The sequence below is a fragment of the Myxocyprinus asiaticus genome, chromosome 25, assembly GCF_019703515.2.
Source record: "Myxocyprinus asiaticus isolate MX2 ecotype Aquarium Trade chromosome 25, UBuf_Myxa_2, whole genome shotgun sequence".
In the NCBI taxonomy this organism is placed as follows: Eukaryota; Metazoa; Chordata; class Actinopteri; order Cypriniformes; family Catostomidae; genus Myxocyprinus; species Myxocyprinus asiaticus.
In genome coordinates, this window is record NC_059368.1 from 13,048,274 (window position 1) to 13,072,439 (window position 24,166).

Below are 24,166 nucleotides of genomic sequence, written 5' to 3' on the forward strand. Positions count from 1 at the left end.
ACGTGAGTCAAGTTGTGGCTAGGATGAAGCTCCGCCTGCTGTTTCTGCTCAGCGAGGACTTCAGCTGAGACATGTAGCCCCACTAAAGTCCATGTCTCCTGTCGGCAGGCTCGTTCAGCTGAGTCTGGTCAAGAAAATATATGAACGGTCAAAGTCAACGTCGGGTAAGTCACACAGAATGAGTTTTTAAAGCTTTTCAACACCTCGCCAAGGGTGAAGTGCTAACTTGCTAGTGTGCTAACAGTAAACAAGCTGAACATGTTTTCGCTGTTTTGACAGACCCATTTTCAATCACGTCACTAATTTTCATAAAGTGTTTTATATGTTGGTAAGTGTCAAACTATTACTTGAACTACTTATAACTTTAAATATATAACACGACAGGAGCGAATGCAGTGAAAAGTACATTCAAGCTGACACAAACGGATTATTTTTTCTCTATTAGACAAGTTTCATATGACTAATATACAAGTTTCAGATGACGAATGAACGAAAATGTTGAGTCGATAAAATGTTGTGAGGAACCAAAGTCAGCGTAAACAAAATGTTTGGGAGAATTGTGACTTGTAGGAAAACGTGTGACTATGTTGAGTAATGAGAATGTGGTTATCTTGTTTTTTCAGGTTTAACATATAGGCCTAAGTGGAACTGGTTGGGTGTTTTCGCAATGGGTAATTCAAGTGGGCACAATAACACTTTAAGTATCCCGCCTGGTAAAGGCCAGCACCAAGTGGGATGCACAGACTTGATGGTGGGCCACACAGTTCAGGTAAGTGTGCACAGACTTGGACTTCAGGTGGTAATATATGTTACTATGCCATCAGCTGACTGTTTAAACAATATTATGTGCATTTCTTCAAGGGGACCTTCTTTAGACTGTACTACCCGTGCCAATCAAAAGAGAATCCTGAGTTGCCAGACTGGGTCCCGTGCCGAGAGTATTTCAACGGTCTTGCAGACTTTATGAAGATGAACAGAGCACTGAGTGAAAGAATTTTCAACTACATATTTGGTAAAAAACAAAACAAAAAAAAAAACACCCTGCTACATGATTGTGCACTCTGTGGGTTTTCTGTATACATTTTTCTTTGCTGATATATCTGTGAAAGTATGTTTTGCTGTGGCGCACACAGGCACCTCAACATAACAACCGTAAAACGTGGTTAAGAGAAATTCTGCATAACATTCAGCATAGTAAACATTGCTTGTTGTCAACCTATGACCTTTTTTCTTTGTATTTATAATTTATTTGTTCACATTAGGGTCTTGTAAAATCCCAGCAGCCTGGAATGCGTCTTTTAAACCAGATGGGAAATATCCTGTTATTATCTTCTCTCATGGACTGGGAGCTTTCAGGTAAAGTTGATTTAAAGGTGATGCAATCTCAGATAAATTATTAGGAAAATGTTTTACAATCTCACTGTGTTTTTCTGTGTATTTTCAGGACATTGTATTCAGCCATATGTGTTGAACTGGCCTCACAGGGCTTCATTGTTGTAGCTGTGGAACACAGGTAACTGCTTTCAATTGGAACTTATTATCTTTAAAAACATGTTTTTAACTGGTCAATTATGTTAGCTTAGAGATATCTGTTAGCCGCAAACTGTCATAATCACGGTTTCAGCTGAGATATTTTTCTTCCCCTGTGTTAATGAAAGGTTGTGCTTGTTATAATAGACAAAGTGTGTTCAGACAATAGTATAAACTAGGTCATCACATTCTTAACAGTGTTTACTGGTGGGCTCACACATGACACATAAAGGACTAACAGCAGCTGGCCACTTGTCCAGTTACACTCTGAGTTTCAGGTTATGATCCTTGGATGTGAATTTAAACTAGTTTTAAAGTAGTATTATTAAGGATCCTTTATATGTTTAATTAGGTATCACAATTTTAGGAACACGTTGTTATGTATAGTAAATAGGGCTGATGCTGTCTGTTGATATTTGCTATTAACTAGATTTCAGATTGCTTCTAAGAAGCCTTTTTTTTCCTTCTTTTTCCCGATTAACACTTTTTAATGATTCAGACAAATGAAACAGAAAAGCAAACATATATACACCAAATCAACTTTTATTTCACATCCTTTGATGACACAGTGTGCGATTTGCTCTACCATTCTTCTAAAGACCTGTTGACTACCTACCTGCTATCAATGTTTCGGGAACTGCAGTACATTTAAAAAAAGAAAAAAAAATATATATCTAAAAAAAAAAAACTCAACCTGCAACCTTATCGTTTTAACTTGCATCTGCATTTTCAAAATAGCACAATTTGGTGAAAAGCTGCAAACCACGGTGTCTGGTTTGTGTACAGTGCTGTGTGTGTGTCCAGCGCGAGGTAGTGTAATCAAGCTTCAAATCATGATCACAAAGGAGACTGCAAGATGGCAAGAATTATAGTGAAAAAGGAGTTACATTTTGGTCTGTTTCTCACCCAAAACCAGTTGCATCGCTTCAGAAGACGTGGATTATTGTTTCCTTTATGTCCTTTTTGGAGCTTGAAATTTTTGGACCCCACTGACTTGCATTGTACGGGCAAAACACCTCATATCTCCATCAAAGTATCTTCATTTGTTTCCGCAGAAGAAAGTAAGTCATACAAGGGTGGCGTAATGAGAGAATTTTCATTTTTGGGGGAACTGTTCCTTTAAGATCAGATACGATTATGAATCTGAGTCTTGCAACTAAAAAAATGGAACGAAAATAGGCTAGTGAGATGTTGGCTTTAGCTACAGAGCTGATTACTTTATTATGCACTGTATTTGGCCTGTTATGTTTTTGTTTGGTAATGTCTTTTGAATATCAGGGATGAATCTGCCTCAGCAACATACTACTTCAGAGAAAACACTGAGCCAGGAACAAAAAGACGTACATCATGTGACGTATCCAAGCCTGTTTCTGATCATCTGGAAGAGGAATGGATGTACTACAGGTCACTGAAACCAGGCGAGAATGAGTTTCCTCTAAGAAACAAGCAAGTGAGAAAATCTCCTTACTCATTAACCTAGTTTCCATCCACTTTTCGCGCTATTTTGTTATTGACAAAGTGAAAATGCGTAAAACTAATTTTGCGAAATCTTCTGCCTGTTTCCATTCAAATGGCCTTTTATCGATAAAAATGGTGTGCGTGATGTCATGCCTAAAAAAAAAAAACACTTTGTCACATAAGTAATCTGCCCTTAAGCCATTTCCATACAGAAATGTGTGTTTATCGCTAATTCGCCTCCCAGATGTCCCTAATTTTTTCCTCCGTTTTGGAGTAAAATGGGGAGAGTATTGAGACAATTCATTGAAATTAGCCAGCTTACTGTCATTTTATTTTCACAAATAAAAGCAATCAGAAGAGGAGGAATTGCAATCAAAAGGGAGCAGTTGTCCTTCTGATAGGACTGTAATATTGGTCCAGATGTTGTGCCTTTCATAGGTTCCGACCCGAAAGCGAATCGTCATGGCCCTGTTCAAGCTGGCAACCTGCACCAAGTAGCGGGGGAAACTTTCAGTCTTAGTATAAGGACCATACATCGATGTGTATATGCTGTGTGCACAACTATTAAAGAAAAAATGATGCGGTGTAATATCAGGGTTTACATATATGATACATTCCTGATATTCAGTAGGCTATTTTGAACAATCATCTAAAGCATCGCCATCACAACTGCATTATGCCCCGCATATTTGTCCAGCAACTTTTAACGACCAACTGAACTTATAGTCATCTCAAATTAATTTTAGCGTCATAATGCAATTGACATTTTCAGAAGAACCTCAGCAAACGCGATCCGAGGTAAAGAGGGTTAGATTTAAAATATTTAAACGTTTTAAAATATTCAAATGCTCATTTTCTGAAAGTGAACTCCGCATTGGACAAATAGTTCTGATAGTTTATTGTCTTGAAAAAAAGTGTAGAACATTCTGAGAATGTCATTCAGCCGACTTTTTTGTCTACAGAAAAGGGTAAAGCTAATTTAAGTTTGTGTAAAGAAAAGGCCTATATAGGTCTAAAAATAGATAAAATCGTTTGGGAGCTTTTTTTTTTTTTTTTAATTTAATGCTTTTTTCGTTTGGTAGTTTATTTCATACTGGGAGTTTTGCTGACATTTTTTTCAAAAGTAAGCTAAACAATCATTTAATAGAATTGGGCTATATGTTAGTGTTCCAAAAAAGCACAATGAAGCTTTTCTCAGAGTATTGTGTATTTGTTTAATTTTAAACATCTTTGTGCACAGAAATATGTTTTTTGTATTGTGGGCTAATTCCGTGACGCCATCTATTATTTTGATGGTGTGTAAAAGCAACTTTAATAAATAAACGGATGGCTACCGTGATTAAATTAATCGCAAAGAGTGGTCATTCATTTGTTCTCCGTGCACTTGTCGATGTGCATGATACGAGATATTTGTGTTGGCACACTTGGAATTGTGATGTTTGCAGCATCAGATCTATATACCGTTAAGATCAATCCATAATCACGTACAATAAATTAGCTTTGAAGGATGTATAATGTCGTCATGATTAACACAGGCTAACGATTGGGGTAAACTCTGTCATGTGACACTACATTTTTGCGTTAATGCCAATTTTCTCGACAAAAAGTGTTTCCAAACCAGTTTTTCGTGACATTTGAAGTATCAACATAGAGTTTATGTGCTGGAGTTAAATGGAAAAATATTATGTTGAAAGCTTAATTTTGATGTGCTAACTTTTTCCGCAAAACATCCTTGGATGGAAACTTAGTAATTGGGCCATTACAGAGCAACTGTATTATGTTTGGTTCTTTGTACCTCTGTGAAGCACAAATAATTTCTGGTGTCGTAAGAAGAGGTAGGCATACTGTTTTTGTTTATTGTCTGTGTTGTAATCTTTCTATACTAGTGCACGATTGCAGGAACTATCTGTAGAAGATCTGTGTATCATGAAGTGAATTGTTTTTCCTTTTAATGTTTCAGGTAAAGCAAAGAGCTGATGAATGCATCAGAGCCTTGGATATTCTCTTTGACATCAATTCAGGAAAGTCTGTGGAAAATGTCTTACAGTGTGACTTTGATTTGTCAACGATGGAGGTGAATATTACATTTTAATATATTTTCTATTCCTTTAACTACTGAGATAAAAAAAATTGAACTGCTCAGTCACATTCTCTAATTGTTTATTTGTTATAGTATTGTAATGAAAGCAAACTGGAGAGCTGGCGATAATAAGACTTTCTGAATTTCAGAATTCAATGGATTTGTGTAGGATAGCGGTTATGGGACATTCCTTTGGAGGCGCAACAGTGATTGAATGTTTGTGCAAGGAGGTCAAATTCAAGTATGTTTTATGAAATAATAGAGGCAATAATTAACCATAGTGTCAATACAGTGTTAGCAGTTCAGCTGACTAGCATCTCCCATACAAAACATCTTACATTTACATTAAGCAGATGGTTTTATACAAAGTGACTTACAAATGAAGAACATAACATCTTGTGGGTAACAGCCATGTTTATCAGGCAGTTTCAGAAACGGTTTCCAGTCAGCGTGATAGGCCCTTATTTTATCACACTAATATCTGCAAAAACCTCAGCAAGTTTCCTGCTTTTTTAGCACTTTCAAACTCGCTACCACAACATTGAAATCTAAATTCTTGCCATTTAATCATGCTCATTTTAATTGGATTTGTTTTATTTTATTGAAAACATTATTACCATTCACTTCAGAGGTGAATTTCAGTAATAAACTACATAAGCCAAAAAAAGACCATTACTTTTTCATTGACCTGATAAGGAAGTTTATACATCTGTCAAATTACTATGCTGATAGTGCAAAACATGTCATGCAGCTTTTAATTCTGAAAAGAGATTGAACAAAATTTTACATCAATGTTTGTTCTTAGGTGTGGTGTTGCATTGGACACCTGGATGTTTCCTTTGGATGAGGAGATTTTCCCAAGAGTGAAGCAGCCTATCTTTTTTATTAATTCAGAGAAATTCCAGTGGATTGGGAATATTATCCGTATGAAGAAGCTGGACTCTGCCATCATTCCCAGAAAAATGATAACCATCAAGTCAGTAATCAATTTAAGTAATTTAAGTTAAAATATAATGATGACTAACTACTTTAAGACTATATTACTATGTTATTGAGCCATACTGTATACCTTGTTTTGATAGGGGAACAGTCCATCAGAGCTTCCCAGATTTCACATTTCTTACTGGTAACTGGATTGGAAAGCTCCTGAAACTGAAAGGAGAGCTGGATCCACATATAGCCTTGGATCTTTCCAACAAAGCAACTTTGGCTTTTCTTCAACGCCATTTAAGTAAGTAAACATGAAAGTGCGGGGGGAAAAAAAACAAAATTATCTCATAAATTGTAAATTATACCACCAATTTTTTATTCTGACTGATGTTCCAATGTGTTGGTTAATTTTCTGTAATAGGCATTACTGTTTGGTGTCACTTTCAAAAATGGTCTCAAAGCTTAAGATTAACGAAACTGTCTACCATAGCAAAAGAACCAGTAAAACAAAGACACTAGTTAAACAAATCTGATGACAAACAATTTTGTAAAAATAATTTGAATACCCATGGAAAGTGACACTTTTCAACTAGTAACGGAGGCTTTGACATTTTTGAACTAGCAACAGATTTTTGCTGACAATTTTGAATTTGTAACGGGTACTTGGAACTTTCGAAATAGTAACAAGTTTGCATTTTATATTATTTTAAAAATGTGAATTGTTTCTCTATTACTCAAGTTTGTTTGAAATATCTTGCTGTAATATTTTATTTCTCAGATCTGGAAAGAGACTTCAATCAGTGGGATCCTCTAATTGATGGAAAAGATGATAACTTGATTCCAGGCACCAATATTATTATACCACAGTCATCCATTTAATCAAGTAACATGTATAAATGTAATAATGATTTAAACCTTACAAATGGAGCTACAAATGGTTGCATGTTTGAGAAAGGCCCAGTCTAGCATAAACTATCATTGACTGCTGTGTATGTTTGCTTTGTACCATGGATTAGAAAGTGATCTATTGTAAATGATATTTAATGGTATCTTTAAACAGGGCAGAACTTTAAACTGTTCAGGATGACTAATATAAGCTACTACTGGCCAGCCGCCACACACTTTTCAAAAAATTTTTAAACACCTCACCTTTTTCCTGTGCCTCAATGTGTTTTTACAGTTATGTAAAGCGGACAAGTTATTATCAATGAAATGTTTTCCACATTGTTGACTCTGTGATCATGGCACAAGGAAGCTTGTGTGGTGCCCTATCACGAGCAATAACACCTTTGTAGAAAACATAACCTCAGGTAGCACATCAGTCTCAGTGTCTCCTTTAGATCTCATGATCTGTAACTCAAACTTGTGATTTGCTGATTTGTAACAGTCATTGAAATCAAACATTTACACTATACACTACTAATCATTTTTATGAGATGCAGAACTGAAAATTATTTGAAATTTAGAAATCACTGGTTTGCAGTACAGCAACAAAAATGTAAAGTCTTTGTATGTATTTTAAATTGTTTATTAAACAGAATATCTTACCTTTGGTATTTTAGTTATTTCAACCTAATACAGAAATTCGGAATAACTAGTTACCAGTAGAAAATGTTCATTCACAAGTGCTGTGTAAAAAAAAAAAAAAAAAAAAAGGATGCATATTAAACAATTTCAACCCATTACATGTAAACATTTAAGAGCATCTGAACAAAAACAAATAATCCCTGGATAATTTAGTTTTGCTACAATATAGAAACCCCCTTTAGAACTGCAATAAAGTTAGGCTGTGTAATGAGAAGAACAAACGAAACAACCTTCAGAACTGCAATAAGAAATCAGTGGATGGTAATGGAAAGAAAACATGCAAACAGAAACAAAACAGCAGCCCTACTTGTGTACAAACCAAAGTGCTCAATAATGCCATTACATAATGTTTGTGATATTGATTATATAAGCACAGGCCTTAAGTCAATACCAAGCTGCTGGAAAATTAAAGGCGTTTTAACAAAAAAAAAAAAAAAAAAAAAAAAAAAAAAACACACATTTACTCCTAACTTGCCTCTTGGCAACCATTTCTCTGACCATGTTAACATTAGTCACGCTTCTGCTTTTCACTACCTGGCTCACATACTACTTTCTGGGATTCTTGCAAAACACCAACAAAAATGACATCATCAGTTGAGTCCTCAACTTTTAGGGTCAGATGAGTGGCTCTTGAATCCTGTTCCTCTGAGCTGGTACAATTGGATGCATTTAATGTTTCCTGCAAGCCTGCAAAGCATATTGCAGTAAGTTCTATTTTACCAGAAAATGGGTCTCGGATTTACCCGTTCAACTCGTTACAGAAATACTCAAACCAGCCCGTCTGGCACCAACAATCATCCATGCGATTATCTAATCAGCCAATCATGTGGCAGCAGTGCAGTGCATAAAACCAGGCAGATATGGGTCAGGAGTTTCAGTTAATGTTCACATTAACCATCAGAATGGGGGAGAAAAATGTGATCTCAGTGATTTGGACAGTGATCACATTTTTCTCCCCCATTCTGATGGTTAATGTGAACATTAACTGAAACTCCTGACCCATATCTGCCTGGTTTTATGCACTGCACTGCTGCCACATGATTGGCTGATTAGATAATCGCATGGACGATTGTTGGTGCCAGACGGGCTGATTTGAGTATTTCTGTAACTGCTCATCTCCTGGGATTTTTACACACAACAGCCTCTAGAATTTACTCAGAATGGTGCCAAAAAACAAAAAACATCCAGTTCTGTGGATGGAAATGCCTTGTTGATGAGAGAGGTCAAGAGAGAATGACCAGACTGGTTCGAACTGACAAAGTCTACAGTAACTCGGATAACCACGCTGTACAATTGTGGTGAGAAGAATAGCATCTCAGAATGCTATTCTGTGATGTGGGTTTGCGCTCTTTTGGCGGCACAAGGGGGTCCTACACAATATTAGGCAGGTGGTTTTAATGTGGCTGGTATCCAGTAAGTATTTTATCAAAAAAAAAAAAAAAATATCGGGGGGCTTTTGACTTCTTAATGAAAACACAAAAATAAGTAACTTACACGCAGATTCTTCAGCATCAGGATGGATTTCTGTCACCAACTCTTCTTCCTGAAGCTGAAGTCAAAGGAAAGTATTTACAGAACTTCTATGTTTGTGGTTTATGTCTTCAGTAAACAAATATAGCATTGAGATTATAATACCGTGCCATCAGATGCAGTGTCTGCTCCATCATCACTGGTCAGAATGATAAGATCTTCAGTAACATCTTGAGAGACAAAAAGAAAAAAGAAAAAAAAATTTAGTTTCAGTTAATAAATGATAAACTTAATTTGAACACATCTTCCATACGGTTAAAACAGAAAGCTCATTTTCAAATTATAAGTCACTTTCAATTGAATGCGTCATGCAAAAATTGCATACTATTGAACTCCTCTAGCAAAACATCCAGTCCGGGGTCAGTCTCGCACACATTATCCTGTATCTGCAAAACATGATATAAAAGGATTATAATCTTGACCAATGAGTGGTGTAGATCTTTAAAAAGATAATCAAGAAAAGACAAACACCTCATCCTGGGGAGCCATATTAAGGAAATCCATCAGTAATTCCACTCTGGTATTCATCTTGGCAACCCCTTTTAAACACATTTTACAAATAAAATTGAGCAGTTAACTATTCCTTCATGAAGATAAAAGTGGAAAAAAAAAAAAAAAAAAAAAAAAGTCCTAACAATTCACTGAAAGTATAAAGGGTACCTCTTTGCTCTCCAGCTGAAGTATCCAAGTCCTCTTGAGACTCCCTGCTTTGTATCTGTTCGGAATGGTACATACAATATTTTAAAAGGTTTGTACAGTATTTATGGAAAAGTAGGACAACTCTGAAAGATTAGTTTTTGTTTTTTCTTAACTTACATGTGTAGCAGTAGTCAGTATTTGAACTAGATCATGCCTTTGTGCACCTACCCCTGAGGTATCTTCAACTTTAAAATAACACAAAACAAGATTCATTGTTCAGACCTTAAAATCAAAGCAGTTCAATCTAGGTTCCTATAAATTAAACATTTATAACATGCACACAAACAATCAGATGTGATGCTATATTCCATTCTATTTGATCTCTTGTTAAAGTGACAAACAAGACTTGATCTCCTAATAACTTTTAAGGCTGATTTATGCTTCTGTGTTGAACCAATGGCGTAGGCTCCATGTAGTGGCCAACGTGTTGGTTTGCATTCATAGTTCTGCATATGATGTAACGTTATCAAATTTTCATATCACGATAATTGCTGAACCATTTATCATGGTATAAGGTATTATCACGGTATTGTATTGAATTACAAGACAAATACATCAACTTTGCTGTTCTTAATTACAAGATTTAGTTACTTGTGTTGTACTTTTTAGATTAAACAAATCACAAAGAAAGTAACTTTGCAAAGATCAAACCAAATAAGATTCAAAGAGACATGAGTCCAATGCTTCTATTTTGTATTTATCCAATGTATTATTTCCAAACCAATTTATCTATTTCCATTCCAAATGAACAAGTAACAACAATAGTAACATTCTGAGAGAAAAGTTTATTTGAAAAATAAACATTAATTTTAGAGTTTCCTAGTAATTTCTATATAATGAAAGTCTTCATATTACTGTAAGAGCTGGAGTGTTGAGAATGTTGATTTATTGATGGAAATGTTACAGTGCATTCAGAAAAATCTAAACAATTTTGTTAATAGGTTATCAAGACATTTTCAAGGTATTCTGAAGTGCTCACGTTAACTATATTGTGCATGTTAATTATCATGGAATACCTCATTATTGAATATCAGAAATGTCTAGTTCCGCGTTGGTGTGTTTGCATCTATCTGTGAGAACATAGCCAAAATGCTAACGGTGTTTCATAAGTAAACGAAAGCAATGTAATTCCTGGATTCAAAAGTATTTAATAAACTATTGTAGCATCAAAAATTAGTTCAAAGTATGTGAACATGTTGAAATTTAAGTCCTTATTATTTGTTGAAATGTTGAAAATTAGGAAATTACTGGATGCTTGCTCTTGAGTCGCTTAAATATTAATACATAATTTGTATATTTTGGCATACTTTTGACATTCCATGCTGAAAAAGAAATCAAATTAATTAACTACTCGCCTGAATAACACAAAATGGGTGTCATTTTAAAGACTTTGATGCATATTGGCAATATAACCAACTCGTAACAGATGCTAATTAATTGGCTGAAAAATTTAAATTCTTTCATTTCCTTATATCTCCTGAAATATGATTATTTACTGTACACATACTGTCAAACAGAATAGAATACAAAATGTAAAAATACAAAATTCCACTCACATATCAAATTAATATCAAGTAAAGGCCCAGAGAAAAAAGCATTGAGTTTATGCGCTGTAAACATATCTTTTGTTGCGTTTCACTTGTAACTTCATGAAACACAAACAGAATAAAAAATTTAAAAAAAAGCAGACGCTTCTGATTGAGACAATTGCTTTAATAGGCCCCGAGTCCAAATACAATGTCATATAATGTATACTGTAGATATTAAAATAAACTAATAAAATGCAACGCTAACTCAGATATTCTTGTTATCATCCTGGGTGGAGGCAGTCTCTGGTTAAAGTGGACCAGTCACAGCTGCTGTGGTCTGTGTCGACACAACGCAGTGTTACGTTTCTAATAACAGTTTGGTTTTTGGTCAAACTGAAATAATGAATGTATGAGCCCTATGAATAAATCCAACATTATGAAAATGTGATATGAGAGTGGATTTGTTTGAGTTATTATATAAACCTTGATATAAGCCCATGGCTGCACTCACTTTTTGGAGGACATCGCCAACTTTTAACATGCACGTAATATTGCATTCCATCACACCATATGATTTTTGTGGGTGTTCTGTATGTGGTCCATGCACTAGTTCACATGCGCATGATTTTTTGACTTGTGATTTAATAAAAGTAGATTTAGGAAAATGTGTTCATGCATAAAATGAATTAGAATATGTGAGAGAAAAAAAAAAAAAAAATCAAGGTCACTTACCCTCAGATTCTTCAACCAAACCAAACCAGGACACACACCCCTCAGCTTGAGGCTGCATTAAGTTTAATGAGCATATGTTGAGACATTACACTCTGATTACTGATGAACAAACATTTTTTGATTACTAAAATAGTATTACACTGTACCTGGTCTGCAGGTTCACCACCTGAATCCATCTGGTCAATGGGACTTTTATATATCTCTTCACCTTGATATATTAAAACATTATAATTGTGAATTACCAATTAACCCTTCACTAAGCCCCGCCTTAAAAGCGCTTCTGACCAATTCTGTCTTAGGAACTGTTGCCCTGCTGCCATTACTCTGACACGCGTTTGCCATTTTCCAATGAGAGCCTATGGAAGTAATGTGTGTTTGAGAACTTGAGCGGGATTTTTATCAAAATGTAACAAAATTCTAAAGATGGGCAAGGAGGAAGCTGGGACTGGCTTGACAAACATGTAAGACACTTTAATGTGGCACTTTTCAGTATACATTAAACACTACAACAGCTGCTTTTCAGCTGCTCCAACACATATTGCTTTTCAGCATAACACTGACACGCAGACAGACAGCTTTGTGCGTCTCTCGAAATGCTGTTTTCGCGACCCCCGATCTCTCTCCTGCTGATTATTCAACTCAGCACCAGGCGTGCGTCATCACGGCCCGGCCACGCCCCCGTCCTCGTCACACCAAATTATCCAAAAAAATCTAAACACGTTGTTGCAGAGTCATTTGTAATAGTGACACGAGTTAAACCGACACGCAGTGTTTTTTTTTTTTTTTTTTTAAATAAATGTGGAGAAGAGCATATTATGGATTAAACTGTCAGCCCTCATTCCTAAATTAACATTAACATAACATCTGCAACGACACCTACATTTGCTCAAAGGTAAATTAAAGCTAATAACTAAACGATTCACAGATTCACAGCACTAAATACACAATTCACAGCATCAAAACTATTGTTTTATGAGACAGAATAAACAGCTGTTCACTTAAGCTAATGTTATTAGATGTTTAACCGCTACTAAATGAAGTTCTTTCTCTTTTCAAGTGACTAATAATCATTTGTCTTGATTCTGATTCACAGTCTCCAGTTATTAATCAAATTACTGTGTAATTTAATTTCTTTAACAAAGAAACTTTCAATGTCACTTCATACCAGCCCACCTAAAAATATTATCCATTCCATTTGAGAGATAATTTTGCCAAAAACTTGCCGTCCACGGCAATCTCTCATTCATTAAAATGGGGAGTTCTGCAGAGCTTGTCAGAGCGAGCAATCATAACTAAGGGGGGCGGAGCTTAGCGAAGGGTCAATTCAGCAACCAATTAATAATCACAGAGTTACATAATGGAAGTATATACCTCTACCATAGCAGGATCTGACATGGACACTGTGTTATGGATACAGACACTCACCAGCTGGTTGTTCAGAAGCAGAGGTGACGGCAGTTCCATATTCATCTTCAGCCTATTGTAAATAAAAGGTATAATTTGTTGCTACATGCCATTCTGTTTCCAACTTCTGTTCTACTGAGCACAATTAAATGTCCATTTACCTTTGAGATATTGTTCTTCACTGGTGGACTATGTTTTCCCTTAGTTACTCTATCTACAAAACATTAAGTTTTAGGCTCTTGAATGGTTAGCTTCTATTTCAGAAAGACTCAATAATAGAGTATGAATGAATTGATGGATAAATGAAAAATGAGGAAGCATAATGAACCATGGTAATGTATACTTAAGCATAAACTAGTGCTTAAATCAGTTTGTAAATCACTGTCATGTTCTGAGTTTTGCTGTACGAGCAAGATAACTAATTTTCCCCCTACTATTTAAAAAAAAATAAAAAATAAAATACACACCACTTGAAACTGCAGTACCAATGCATGAAGTCTGCAAATAGAACAGTAGATGAATAAACTAGACTTTTAAAACTTTATAAAAAAAATAAAATAAAAGGTAGATTGTGCCGTGCCTGCAATGGCTCCTCTGGCACAATTTCGAAGATGTTGAGAGGATCAACCACTACCTCAGAGTCATGCTCCACAAGCAGAACCTGCAATATAAAAGAAAATAAATCTGAACTATGAAGTTCAAATAACAAAAAAAAAAGTTAAAACATTCAATTACCAGACAAAAAGAGCAGCTCTTTACATAACCAGTATGAATGAGAAGTGACAGATAGATATACTTACCAGTGCAACATCTTCAGAAACCTTTAAAATTTGTGCTCTGCACCAATTTCTTCTTGCATGAGACCAGATAACACATTCTGACCCAACAGTTTTCTTGTCAGTAGCACGCCTTAAATTACCTAAGTCTTAAAAAAAAAAAAAAAAAAAAAAAGTGTTTGGTTTTGACTGCATTTCTAACAGTGGTACAATTTTTTTTTTTTTTGACAAATTCAGGCTTACCTGATTGAATGATCTCATATGATGGCGACTCTTGTTCCTCAGCAGTGCATAATTCAGAATCAGTGTTATTCAACAGGAAGCTATCTATATTCTCTGAGGAAGCTCCCTCAGATTGATGTGGCAAAACTAAAGGAATGGGTGTAGGATTGACATGTGTCTCTTTAGCGAAGTCACACAGGTTTTTCGGGTCTGATAAAATTGTGAAACCAGGAACTCGTTCATGTTCTGTGACCCATGTGGCTTCCAGGTTCTCTTGTGTTTTAGAGGGCACCATACTCATAGATGCATCAAGTGAGGCAACATTTTTATCCATCACCACAAGTGGGTCTTTGAGGCTAGAGGCACATGTTTCATTGGCAAAATGATCTGTCACTACTTCAACGGTGGACTGCACTGAGCCAATATTAATTTCAGTGGCCACAGTGTCATCAAAAGGAAGCAATTCTGCTCCATCCAAGAGTTCAACTGATGGGCTTTCAGGGCTGAGAGATTTCCAGTAACTTCGCATGGCATCACTGATGTCAACACCATTACAATCCAGCTTGACAAAGTGTGGGGTTTCAGAGTTCCCCATTTTCTCAAAAGTGATGTTTAAAGGTTTGTCATTAATTAGCTCAAAGAACGCCTCATCTGCCTTTTCAGTCCAGAAACCCTTGGACAGATCAAATCCTTGAAGTTGGCAATCAAATGCTTGAGGGAGCACATCCGACAGCTCAGGTGGAAGTGCTTTTACTTCACTTACATTGACTTTTGATTCATTTCCATAGTCAATAAATGTAATTGACAGGGTGTCAAGGTCCCTGGATGTTACTTTAGCCCGATACCACAAATTGTCCTCAATGAAAAGGCCAATACAAGCACTTCCAACTGACACAGCTTGCTCATTCAAAGTTTTCGCCAATGAATTACCAACATTCTGCAACACATCTGAAATCTCTTGAAGTTTGTCTGTTACCGCATACTGGCACCAGAAGAGCTGAGGACCCCTAATGAATGAGGCATACCCGGTGACTATTTGCCCAACTGATAAGTCAGGGTTCTTGTAATAGGTACAGACCTTGACATCAGACAAAGTTTGCTTTACACCTGGGGTCTGAAGCTCAACTGCTGGTGGAATTTCATCCCTGCAGGTGGATCCCTTCATTACACCAACCATGTCAAGCTCGACTTCCCACACAGTCCCTGACATTTTAACAAATGCGCACATGACCTTTCCAGTGTATTGGTCAACAACTTGTTTGAAGTTGTGTGCAAATTCTTCGTCTGTGTTGTCAACATTCAATCCATGTAGTGCGCACTGAATGCTGTACCTTGGAAGTGAAGCAAAAGATTGATCAAGACAACATATTTTTGAGGCAGAAATTGCAGCTGTGTTTCCAAAGTCAACAAATTCTACATCAATTGTATCACGAATGTTTTTTCTTACAGCTGCACGGTACCACAAGTTATCATTAGGAAACACTGCACGGACCAAGTCTCCCTCATGAACATCACTGGTAGCAATGTTTGCAATGACGGACTCATTATTTAACTTCTCTACAAGTGAGTAAATGTCATCCTCATCTTTTACTAACTGAACAAAGAAGCTAAAAGGGCCATTGCAATGTGAGATGAATACTTCAGCTTCCAGACCTGGTTCTATTAATTTCACTGGGAGCAAAGATTCTTTGAGAGAAGTTAACTTGGTTTTAACACCATCAGCTTTCCCAGATTGACGAGGGAGCAGTCCCTCCTCTCCATCATCTGACTTTCTTTGTGATCCATGTTGTTTTAGGGCATTGTGGCATCTCCCAGGATCCTTTATAGGCTCTGGTTTCCCATCTTTATGGAATCCCCACCTGCCCGGTGTCTCTTTTGACTCAAAACTATGACGTCTTTGCGTTGGTTCTGGTTTATCTCCTTTATGGAATCCCCATCTGCCTGATGTTGGTTTCGATTCAAAACGATCAACTCTTTGTGCTACGTGACTTTCGCAGGATTGCTGAATTTTATCCATGGGATTTCTCCTTGGATCACTGGAACTTGCCCTTACATGGACTTCCACACTTTCTGCATTTCTGTTCTTGGAACTATGCCCTTGGAATGTGCTCTGGTCAGTTCTATGAATTTCATTGCGAAACTTGTGTCTCATCAATGCATTCACTTGAGTTTTTCCATCATAAAGCTCAACTATAAGCTTTCCTCCAGGTTCTTTTGCCACGACTAAAGCTCTAAAAGAGCAACCATCAGCAAAATTCTGAAACCAATTTCCCATTTCACATGGCACATCCTCAGGTATATCCGAGAGCCCACATTCAACTGCCTGAACTGGGACAGACATGATGTCTCCTGCTTCAATTGGAACTGGCAGCAACTCTGATTTATCAACTTCCAATGTGTCACCGTAATCCACAAAATGCACCACAACTGATGGTTTTGTAGACTTGATTTTCCCTCTGTACCATTGTCCATCGGTGTATTTTGCGAAGCAAACCGTTCCAAAGGCCTGAGGACACTTGGTAACCTCTAGTTGACTGCATATGGAGTTGACTTTGTCTGCAAGTTTTCCAATCTGGTCTGAATTCCTTGCGAGATGGCAAAAGAACTGAGTGACACTTTTAACACAGGTGATATCTACTTTCTCTTCACACCCAATTTTGATACCATGTGTGGAGTAGTAGTAGGTGTCCAGCCGAAACGGTGGAAGGGGAGCTCTTTTAGAGGGTGCACGGTCAGCTAGACGTCTCTGGACAAGGACATTGCAAATGCTTTGGAATGGTGTCTCCAAATCAACCACATTAAACACAACTCTCTGAGAGTCATACATTACAGCAAAAATGGTGCATTTCAAGGGCACATTCATGGAAGCTGCAGTGTCAACAAACTCTTGAAACTGCAATGTGGCTTCAGGGGTCCAGTTTAAAGTTGACAGAGAGACTGGGTGGATCAGATTATACAGACTGCATCGAAAAGCTTGCCCTTTCATCTTCAAAAATGTTGGACTTATCTTCCGAAGTTCTTGTATGGCAACAGTCTTTGTTTGCCCATAATCAATAAACAACACATCCACATGTGGGGTTTGGTGCTTTTGAATGACCAAGGCTCTGTACCATATCCCAGTTTCAGGATGTCGGGCAACACAAGCTGCTTCCAATGGTGGCTGAAATTCACTATGAGCATAGAAGCGCTGGATATCTTGCATTAGCACTTCTAAACATGCTGCATTTCTGGCTTTTTGGCACCAGAAGTCATTTGGACTCTCAATGTAAGATACAGTGACCTCCAGTGAACTTCCAATTGGAAACAAACATTCCTTGAAAGCAGATGCACTTTCTGTTACAGCAGAAGAACTGGACAGTGTCTGAGGTTGAGTACTTGTCAGGAATATGCCAGAGCTGTGTGCAGAACTGCAAGATGTTTCGGCAGAGTTAGCCACAATGTTGTTTTCACTTTCTGCAAAATCTGCATTGCACAACAACTTGCTGACATAATTTTCTCCATCTAAACTGGGGTCCACTATCTGAACAATGTGAGAGTCCTGATACTTGTCTTGTACATGAATGTCAAGTATTTTGTCTTCAACAATTTTTGAAAAGAACAATGTAGCCCTCTCATCCCAGTGTTTCAGTCTGGATTTAATGCCATAGAGTGAGCATTTCACTGCCACAGCTGGAAGCTGCTGGAATCTGAGAGGCAACTGTCGGAGGTTAAGGCAATCAACAAGTTCTGTGTTCCCATAGTCAAGGAAGTAAACTTCCGCTTTCTTGTCTAGTACCTTATAGACAGCTGCTCGATAAAACACACCATCTTGTGCTTTAGCCGCACAGAGTAGACCAACAACAGGCTTTCTTATTAAACCCTCTGTACTTGTTGGATCACTGTACAGATTTCCAAGGCCATCCATTAGCTGATCGAATTCTTCTGCGTATCGCTGAGTTTGAATCCAAAACTTTCCAGGGCTGTCAACATGTTGCACAACAGCCACATGTGAAGTGTTAGGTGGGAGAGTTTCTGTAAAAAAGACAGGTTTGTTCCCTTTAAGGTCAGAGTACATTTCCTCAGCGTGTTTGGTCTCACTTCTCTCTGAAATCCTGCTCTTTTGAGATGTGCTCTTCTGAACAGCATAATCTGCAAGAGTCATATCCGAGTCCAGTGAACATTTCTGCTTCAGTTCGAACAACTTGTTGATGTTTGTATTCTCCTCTCCATAAAGCGTGACATAGTGGACACCCTCTGAAAGGCTTTGATACTGAAACTTGGCGATCACTGTTCTGTTGAGCAGGAGAGATTTCAGGTACTCGATCTGTGAAGCTGTCCAACCAACACCTCTGTCAACTATTCCATGAAGGGAGCAAACATAGGTCACAACAGGCATTCTAAAGAATTCAGAGGCAAGTGGTCTTACATGCTCAACCTGTACAAATTGTTTCTTTCCATAATCCACGTGCAAAACCTCAACCACATTGTTGGGAGACATTACTTGCTGCAGCACAGAACGATACCACTTGCCATCACTTCCTCTTGATGCACATGGACTGCCCAAATTCTCAGGACTTGCGAAATTAGTTCCAATTCTTGCTTCATAATGCTGAGTTATCTGTTCAGTTAACTTCCTTAGCTCCTGAGAGAAAACCTTCAGCTGACAGAATATTCTAAAAGGATTTGTGACTTCTGTGACAACAACAGTCTCAACAGTATCCGTTTGCAAATCTGGGTACATGTAGGACTGAGGTTTCTCCACTTTCTCAAAGATCTCAATGGGTTTGTTCCTGACAGAGGAAATTCTCTGAGGTTCTGCAGTTCCACCGTTAGCCTGCAAAGACCTTGTAACGAACTCTTTGAACCTTTTGTTGGACAATTTTTTTGCAAACCCCATTTCATACATCTGTCTAGACAGACAAGGAATGTCAAGTAGAAATGTTCGATGGGGCACAAGAACATCTTGAACAGAGGCGCTGACTCTTCTACCACAGAAGGTCTTCATGAATTCGAAGGCCATTTCTGACCATTTGTTTTCTGGAGACAGTGGTAAGACATTGGCTAGAACACAGAATTCAACCTCAGGGGGCAGATAGAAAGAGTCACTTTTGCCCCATGCTAAGGTGTTAACTGTGGCACAATGTGTTCTGCCTTCATCAATTAAAAACACACTGTACTCTTCAGAGTCTCTTGACACTATGCGGGCTCTGTACCATGTTTCATACACACGTACAAGGCACAAGTCACCAGGATTTCCATCCGATTCACAAAAACCCTCTCTAGGGTATTGAATCTCCTTTTTCAGTTGCTGATATGCAAATTTCCGGTCTTGGTCAAAATGACCCCAAAACTCCACCAGAACACATGAGGGGTTTAAATTTACTCTGGTAATAAGTACAGGTTCATTTGAACCTGTTGATGGGAGTCCTGGAATGGAACACATTTTGACTCTTTCCACGACTCACAAATTTAAAAACTCTTCAATGCCCCAGTGTATCTACAAAAAGAGGGGAAATATGAAATTAAGTGTTGTTGTTGGCTATATTGCGAAAATAATTAAATAAATCCCGGATACATAAGTCAGGCATATGAGGTATCATTTAAAAGCTTAGAATAAATTTGCCTTAGAATTTGTTGAGAGAATACCATCACTTTTGCATTTCTGTACGCAAATTAGCACCCTCTAGAGGTAATGGGGTAGAAATATTAATTTGAATATTAAAAGTCCTTCACATTGCACTTAGACAGGTCATCAAATGAAAGCTCTAATTCTCAGGAATGTGACTATAGCTTATTTTGTTGCCCTAATACCACAGCTCGAAAGATTTCACAAAGTGAAATATGATTTCTGTAAACATCAAATACAAACATCTCTTATGTGCCGATCATTGCCTCTAAGTTTTCTAAAGAATTTGCCATTTTTTGACTTGTCTGTGAGCTTGGTTGGCTGAATAATCAGATAGTCCAGAACAAAATATGCCATCCAATAGAAAACACATTCCAAACAAATCATCATGAATTTTAGTGACCATTGATGATAAAATGTTACATATCATCGCAAAGAGCTTCTAGTCCACCCAGAGGCCAAGATATTTAATAAATCAATGAGGGTGGTGCATGGACAGAAAATTAGACTGAATGTCTATGGACGAGCACATCTGTGAGGGCTGAAATGTGTTAGAGCGCCACCTGCATTTCAGATCTGTATATTGTGATGGAATGTGAAAGAGGAAAAACTATTTTTCATAGTACTTGATACCATCTAGTGGAATAAGACTTTTCAAAGTAAGAGTGTGAACAGAACCAGAATTACATGATTCAATTTAAGAAAAAAAAAAAACAAAACAAAAAAAAAACAATTATGAGTCTTTATTTGGGAGGTTTTCGGAAAAATTAGACCAAGTTTTTGCAATTAGTCTACAGTATGTGTGAATGGAGAGCTTATAAATTTGAGCATGAAAAATTGCAGGCGGCCACCCAAACATGCATATGGGTTTAAACACACAAACGTGGTGTCGCTGTCTTACTCTGGATTTAAAAGCTGGGATGCAAACTAATGAGGGGCGAAAAAGGTGAGAATCACAGGTTCATGAAGATTTTTTTTTCCCCAGGGATTTTCCAGGGAAGCTAAAAGCACCAATTCCAGTGATTTTAATGATTCAAGTAGAGCAAATTAACTGCAGAATTGTGCAGAATTAGCTGCAAAAATTAAGGGCATTTTTGTGTGGTTTGCTACTGTTTCACAAATTTGTTCAGTTTCATTAACCAATTAGTTCAGAGACCCCTTCTGGAGATACAACTAGGTGGAGACAAATGAGTGTCTCAAAGACAATTTGTGAAGCAAAAAAAAAAAAAAACGTTGCCGTATAGGCGAAGTGACCCAATTAAGCCCACCCAAATCTAAGTTTTACTTGTTATCTTACAGAAATGTTAAAAGCCTTTGAATAAAGTGAGTATTAAATCAAAGATGAATCTCTCATCCAAACACTCATGTTATGTTATGTGGTAAACTGACAAAATGAAGTTACCTTATTTAATTGCAAACGTGAAAAGTCTGGACTGGGCTTATAAGGAACATGTGAATGATGAATGAACGTTACATTTATATAGTGCTTTTCTGACACTACAATCAAAGCGCTTTACACAGTGATCAGGGGACTGTCCTCAACCATCACTTGTGTGCAGCATCCACTTGGATGATGCGGCAGCAGCCATAGTGCACCAGTACGCTCACCAGAGGGAGTAGAGTTATAGAGCCAATGAATGGATGGGGATTATTGGGAAGCCACGACAGATAAGGGCCAATGGCACACGTGTTCTTAATAAGCCCACTATGCTTTTAAAAATATAAATGCTTCAAATTTGACTAAATAAACACCTCAGTTTTGATTTAGATATTAAGATTTAGACCTCAAACATCATAACCAGTAAATGAAATATTTAATTTCGGAATCTGACAGCCTTAATTATTATTTTCTTTGCCTATTCATATTCTCCCTGCAATGAAAATAGATTCAGTATGTAGGGTTGCCATGGAATTCAGTTATTTGCAGTTATTTGCTCAGTGGGCTTATTAGGAACAATAGGGGTCAGTGGAAAATAAACCTCCATTTTAAGTAGAGTCAAGGTAAACAATATTTTTTTCATGAATAAAAAATACACTATATTTTACAATGTAGAGCATGTTTGTTATTGTTGTTTAAACAAATAAAATAACTATTTTGCTTTTAAGCTGTGAGCAAACAGGCTTTTCAAAGGCAATGTTCCTTTTATGCCCACGTGAAAAGTTAGGGAAAGTGACCCAATTAAGCCCATGTACCATAAAAGCCCACTTACTGATTTATTGAAATATATATATATATATAAAAAAAAACACAAAGCAAAAAAAAAAAAATTGTTGCAGAGGAAATGCACATATTTGTTGATATCGTTTTACTTTTTTATTTTGAGCCAATCAAATGTTTCATTCTTGAGTTATTTGGGACCATGTGCTACCACTGTTCAGCGGCCATTTTGGAAGTTGCTCCAAAACTTCACTGTTTTTGATTACATCAAAAAAATTAATTTTTCTGGAGTCGGATGAACAAACCAGGTGAAGAATGATGAAAATGTAAAATTAAGAGACTAATAAATCAAATGATACTTGATATTATTATTATTATTTTTTTGTTGCATTTAACAGCAATACTTTGTATTTGAAATAAGGATGCACAATAAATCGGTGGCCATATTGGTATCGGCCAATAAATGTGAATTTTAAAGATATCGGTTATCCGTCCGATAAGAAAATTTGCCCGGTATATTAAAGCTGATAAATTATGGCTTTTTTAGGCACATACTAGCTCACTCAAATTCATTTTAAATTGCGAGTCATTATGCTTTTCTTTAAATGAAAGTTGGACATAGGAATATAACATTTATTTAACTGGTTCAAAGTAGGCTACATTTGGTAAATTATTTAAAAGTTTTAGATGTTTCTTGCAGGTTCCTTGTTTTCTTCAATTTAAGTTGTTTTAAAATAAAAACAATAATGCACTTTACATGATTGATTTTATAAAACCATATCTGGATCCCTTCTAATAAGGTGAGCCTTTTGTTTTTGTAATAAGACAAACAAAATATAGATTTTTATCCAGATACAGATTTTTTGGCAAATATATTGGTTATCGGCCTCCAATTACACTGAATTATCGGTGCATCCCTAATTTGAAAAGAGAGATTTTGAGTATCTGGAGCTTGTGCAGGACACTCCCTGAGTGATGCTCACAAAGATAGATGTATTAAAAGAAAGAAAATAAATAAAAACTGCTGATAACCACATAAAATTACAATATTTAAGAAGCTTCTTGAGCTCAAACAAGATTTAGTGCTCTGTCTGTAATTATAATCCAGAAATATAACTTTTTCAAGTGGGCTTATACGGAACAGTGCCTTCGAAAAGCTCATCGTTTGAAAGCAGAATTATTTGATTTGTTTAAACAATAACAAACATGCTTGTAAAATATAGTGTTTTTTATTTATGAAAAAAAATTTGATGTGTTTATCTTGACTCTACTTTAAAATATTTAGGTTTTTCACACTGACCCCTATTGTTTCTAATAAACCCACTGAGCAAATAACCTATTGAACATCATTAAACCAGGCTGACTGCATTAAACTAAATTCAGTCAACTCTACATACCGAATCCGTTTTCATTGCAGGGAGAAAATGAAGAGGCAGAGAAAAAAAATCATAAGGACTCTCAGATTCAGAAATTAAATATTTCATGTACTGCTTATGATGTTTGAGGTCTAAATCTACAATAATAATAATAATAAAAAAAAGTGTTTAAATGAGAGATAATCTTTGATTAAATACTCACTTTATAGATCGCAACAGCGTGGTTCTGGAAGTAAAAATCCCATTCAATTTTTCCATCAATGAATTGATTTTCAGCGATAGCTTATAAACATTTCAAGAGACCTACCATGAGCTCTGAAGTTGTTTATCGATAGTGTATGCTTCAGTTTGATATATTACCATTTTTTATTCAATAACATCATTCGCAATGCTTCATGAGATTGTAGTTTGTACCCTCGTGACAGACGGCAAATACACAGCCTTGTAACTTTGTCTTTTTGTCTGAAATACTTTTTTGCCTTGAAAAGTTTGTTGTTGTTGTAATTCACCTCGGAGCTGGTTGGTTTGGTTAATGGCTTGCAACTCTTTG

General features: G+C 36.7%; 2 protein-coding genes across 2 annotated transcripts; one reads left to right on the plus strand and one right to left on the minus strand.

Annotated features, from left to right (window-relative positions):
* Positions 1-7,545, plus strand: LOC127415720 (platelet-activating factor acetylhydrolase-like). Its single transcript, XM_051654561.1, has 11 exons — positions 1-164; positions 624-769; positions 862-1,012; positions 1,263-1,356; positions 1,445-1,513; positions 2,809-2,980; positions 4,949-5,062; positions 5,218-5,309; positions 5,874-6,044; positions 6,151-6,299; positions 6,777-7,545. Exons 1-11 carry the CDS (start codon positions 92-94, stop codon positions 6,875-6,877), a joined length of 1,332 nt encoding a protein of 443 aa, XP_051510521.1. The 5' UTR covers positions 1-91; the 3' UTR covers positions 6,878-7,545.
* Positions 7,546-7,684: 139 nt separating this feature from the next.
* Positions 7,685-19,899, minus strand: LOC127415605 (tudor domain-containing 6-like). The gene is made up of 16 exons (XM_051654368.1): positions 16,450-19,899; positions 14,499-16,356; positions 14,280-14,404; positions 14,060-14,140; positions 13,965-13,977; positions 13,641-13,693; positions 13,501-13,552; positions 12,222-12,283; positions 12,076-12,127; positions 9,932-9,999; positions 9,776-9,830; positions 9,587-9,654; positions 9,441-9,501; positions 9,221-9,285; positions 9,080-9,134; positions 7,685-8,272 (listed from the first exon to the last, which is right to left on the minus strand). Exons 1-16 carry the CDS (start codon positions 19,897-19,899, stop codon positions 8,094-8,096), a joined length of 6,297 nt encoding a protein of 2,098 aa, XP_051510328.1. The 3' UTR covers positions 7,685-8,093.
* Positions 19,900-24,166: the final 4,267 nt, after the last annotated feature.